The sequence below is a fragment of the Colobus angolensis genome, unplaced genomic scaffold, assembly GCF_000951035.1.
Source record: "Colobus angolensis palliatus isolate OR3802 unplaced genomic scaffold, Cang.pa_1.0 Scaffold333, whole genome shotgun sequence".
Taxonomy (NCBI): Eukaryota; Metazoa; Chordata; class Mammalia; order Primates; family Cercopithecidae; genus Colobus; species Colobus angolensis.
This window is the reverse complement of record NW_012116633.1, coordinates 385,069-388,956: the sequence shown is the minus strand read 5'-3', so window position 1 is coordinate 388,956 and position 3,888 is coordinate 385,069. Positions and strand designations below refer to the sequence as shown.

The 3,888-nt window shown below is 48.7% G+C and overlaps 1 protein-coding gene across 11 annotated transcripts in view; it reads left to right on the top strand.

Annotated features, from left to right (window-relative positions):
* CRCP (CGRP receptor component) overlaps positions 1-3,888 on the top strand; it is a 45,255-nt gene that overhangs the window by 34,815 nt on the left and 6,552 nt on the right. For all 11 annotated transcript variants that reach the window (XR_001002901.1, XM_011952104.1, XM_011952111.1 and 8 more), the window contains one exon: positions 1,236-1,293. Coding sequence is in view for 10 of the 11 variants with exons in the window: in XM_011952104.1 (XP_011807494.1) it covers positions 1,236-1,293 (58 nt within the window). In the remaining variant the exon portion in view is untranslated. The remainder of the gene's footprint in view (positions 1-1,235; positions 1,294-3,888) is intronic.

The window sequence follows — 3,888 nt, the reverse complement described above, 5'->3', positions numbered from 1 at the left end:
TAGCTGGGACTACAGGCGCCCGCCACCTCGCCTGGCTAGTTTTTTGTATTTTTTAGTAGAGACGGGGTTTCACCATGTTAGCCAGGATGGTGTCCATCTCCTGACCTCGTGATCCACTCGTCTCGGCCTCCCAAAGTGCTGGGATTACAGGCTTGAACCACCGCGCCCGGCCAACTCCCACCTCTTTTAGACCCTATTTACTAAGATAATAGGTCAAATCTGGGAAATATTAATCTCAAAAAGGAATTCACCCATTTCTAAGAGATGACCACACAAGATGATTTTGTGTGTTTTAATTTTTTAGTTTTAGCGATAGGGTGTGGCTCAGGGACCCAGGCTGGAGTACAGGCTAAAGCGATCCTCCTGCCTCACCCCCTTGTCCTCTGCCCTCCGTAGCTGGGACTGCAGGTAGCTGGGACTACAGGCACAACCCACCATGCCCAGCTAATTTATTTTAATTTTTTGGTAAGGTCTTTTAATGTTGCCCAGGCTGATCGGGAATGCCTGGCCTCAAGGGATCCTCCCACTTGGCCTCCCAAAGTGCTGGGATTATAGGCATGAGCCACCACACCTGGCCCAAGGTGATTTTGTTAGTTGGTACTTTCTATAATTTGGATGAAGAAAGCATTATTTTCTTCACATTTTCCAGATAGAAATTACCATCCTGGGTTGGGCGCGGTGGCTCACGCCTGTAATCCTACCACTTTGGGAGGTCAAGGTGAGTGGATCACTTGAGATCGGGAGTTCGAGACCAGCCTGGCCAACATGATGAAACCCCATCTCTACTAAAAACATACAAAAAATTAACTGGGCATGGTTATGGGCACCTGTGATCCCAGTTACTTGGGAGGCTGAGGCAGAAGAATCGCCTGAGCCCTGGAGGTGGAGGCTACAGTGAGCCAAGATTGTGCCACTGCAAACCAGCCTGGGCAATAAGAGCGAAACTCCGTCTCAAAAAAGGAAAAAGAAAATGACCCTCCTGTTTTTAAAATGGCACATGCACTGCTGCTTTGTTTCTTACAATCACGCCTCTGATACCCATTCGTACCCTGGGCTGGGAGTCACTCACACACACGCTCCTGTTCCCATTCTCTCGGTTTACAGTTGAAGGAACTGAGAGCCACAGTCCAGTGGTTCTCCCATTTTTTATCTGACAAAGTATTCTCTGTGCAGCTCAGTCAGGACTCAGGACGTAGGGCTATGCGAGTTCTCAACGCTGTACTTTCCCTCCACAGAGCTGAGAAGCTCCAGCTGCTGAACCACCGGCCTGTGACCGCCGTGGAGATCCAGCTGGTGAGCAAAGGGCACCTGCGCTGGGGAGGCTGCTGTGGGTCTGAGATGTAGAAAGGCTGTGGTGGACAAGCTAGGAACTGTTTTTTTTTTTTTTTGAAGAGGCTACCCAACCACCCCATTTTTTAAGGAAAAGGAGGCCTTGCCAGTTTGATCATAGTTAGTGTGGACTTAGGGACCGTAAAACACTGGAGGAGATTTCATTCCTCCCCTAGGATTTCGGCTGATGACTTGGCGGCTCTCCGTCTCCCCTGATGTCCAGGCCATTCTGGCCATTGCTTCCCTGTAGGGGTTGTTGCCAACCAGATGTTGCATAAAAACATGAAACTCAGCATGTCTCTGGTGAACATTCTCTGCCCCCACGCCCACCCTTCACCCTACTCTTGCTTCCTCTCCTTCTGGGTGAGGGGAGCATGTGTGTGCTGTCCCACCGGCTCCCTTCTTTGTTCATCTCCTGGCCTAGCCTCCCATGCTGGAAACCTGCAAGCCATTCTCTTCCTTTCATCTCATAGTCACGGAGTCCCCAAATTCTGTTGCTTCTGTCTTCTGTTCTTGCTTCTCTCCCTCCTGTACTACGTTGATTTCTGCATTATTTCTCTACACGGCTCTTGCGGTTGTCCTCTCCCTATTCTCCCTGGCTCCCCAAGTCCATCTCCCACGTCACCGTCAGAGATCACATCTAAAACGATGAATGTGATCCCGTTTCCCTGCATGAAACCATTTATTTAGTGCAGCCTCATCACTTGTGGAGTCTGCTTTGCACTGAGAGCATAGGCTTTGGAACAGGAGGAGGCAGCCAGAGTAGAGGGCCTGCGATGGGGTATTGGGCCTGGGAAATGATCCAGGGAGATACCCAGGCCACCACTGGGCATGCTGTGGCCACTGCCTTCTTATTACAGGGCAGAGAGCATCAGTATGTGACAAGTGTCAAGCAGGCCATCTAACTGCCAGTTAAAAAAAAAAAGAAGCTATTCATTGTCTTCTTAGGGTTGTTTTTGTCCTTCAGAATGTACCCAAAATTAAATTAGAACAGTTCCTTCCATGAAGGGTGCCTTTCTCTGGGAACCCGCCTGTAGGCTAAATAGAAACCCCTTTCTCATGTGTCCTGATTATTTTCATGCTTTACGCTGTGTTGGAGTTTCAACTTAGAGCTTAGAGGAGAGAAAAAACAAACAGAACAGCAAGAAATGAATCCATGTCCCTCTGGGTTAAAGATCACATGTCATGTCTCCTCCAGCTTTAATCAGCAACATATGTTACTCATGGCTTAATGACAGGCGGAGAGAAGAGATGAGGATTAGCGTGACCTCAGCCACAGCCTGTGGAAAGTGCTATCATTACTTGGGGGAAGATTCGCTGCTATTGAGAATGCCTGGGGTTGGCCAGGCACGGTGGCTCATGCCTATAATGCCAGCACTTTGGGAGGCCAAGGTGGGCGGGTCACCTGAGGTCAGGAGTTCAAAACCAGCCTGCCTCAAGTGGTGAAACCCCATCTCTACTAAAAGTACAAAAATTAGCTGGGCATGGTGGCACATACCTGTAATCCCAGCTACTCGAGAGACTGAGGCAGAATCACTTGAACCCGGGAGGCCAAGGTTGCAGTGAGCTGAGATCACACCACTGCACTCCAGCCTGGGTGACAGAGTGAGACTCCATCTCAAAAAAAAGAGAGTGCGTGGGGTGTGCCAGACCTTGGTCCTGGCGCCTGTGATTGTCTGTCACTTTGAATGCCCTCCCCACAGTCTTGGAAGGGGGCAAGTGTCCTCTCCATTTTAGCCCAGAGGGCTGGTGAGTGGCTGATAGGGACCTTCTGATTCAGCAGCTTTACTTTGCTCCTCCAAGCTAGGTACTTGTACTTGATAAGACGAAAGATGTGTGTGGCATCTCCTAAGATGGTTTCCTTCTCCTTTCTACAAAGTATATAGGCCTTAGTAGAAACTGCTATTTCTCAGCAGTTGAACCATTTTACACCCAGATTCTTTCCACTCTGGAATTTGGCTACAAAAGGTAGCAAATTGTTTACCAAGGTTTGTAGCAGTATCTCTTCTCACCAGAGAGTGAATAAGAAATGAAAGCTTTGACTAAACATGGTGGCTCATGCCTGTAATCCCAGCACTTTGGAAGGCCAAGGTGGGAGGATTGCTTGAGACCAGGAATTCAAAACTAGCCTGGGCAACATAGTAAGGCCCCATCTCTACGAAAAATTTAAAAAAATTAGCCATGTGTGGTGGCGCACACCTGTGGTCCCAGCTATTCAGGAGACTAAGGTGAGAGGATTGCTTGAGCCCAGAATTTCAAGGCTGCAATTAGCTATGATAGTGCCACTGTACTCCAGCCTGGGTGACCAAGCAAGACCCTGTCTTAAAAAAAAAAAAAAAAAAAGCAAATGGCCAGGCACAGTGGCTCACACCTGTAATCCCAGCACTTTCGGAAGTTGAGGCAGGAGGATCACTTGAGGCAAGCCTGGGTGACCAAGCAAGACCCTGTCTTAAAAAAAAAAAAAAAAAAAAAAAAAAAAAAGCAAATGGCCAGGCACAGTGGCTCACACCTGTAATCCCAGTACTTTGGGTGGCCAAGGTGGGTGGATCACCTGAGGTC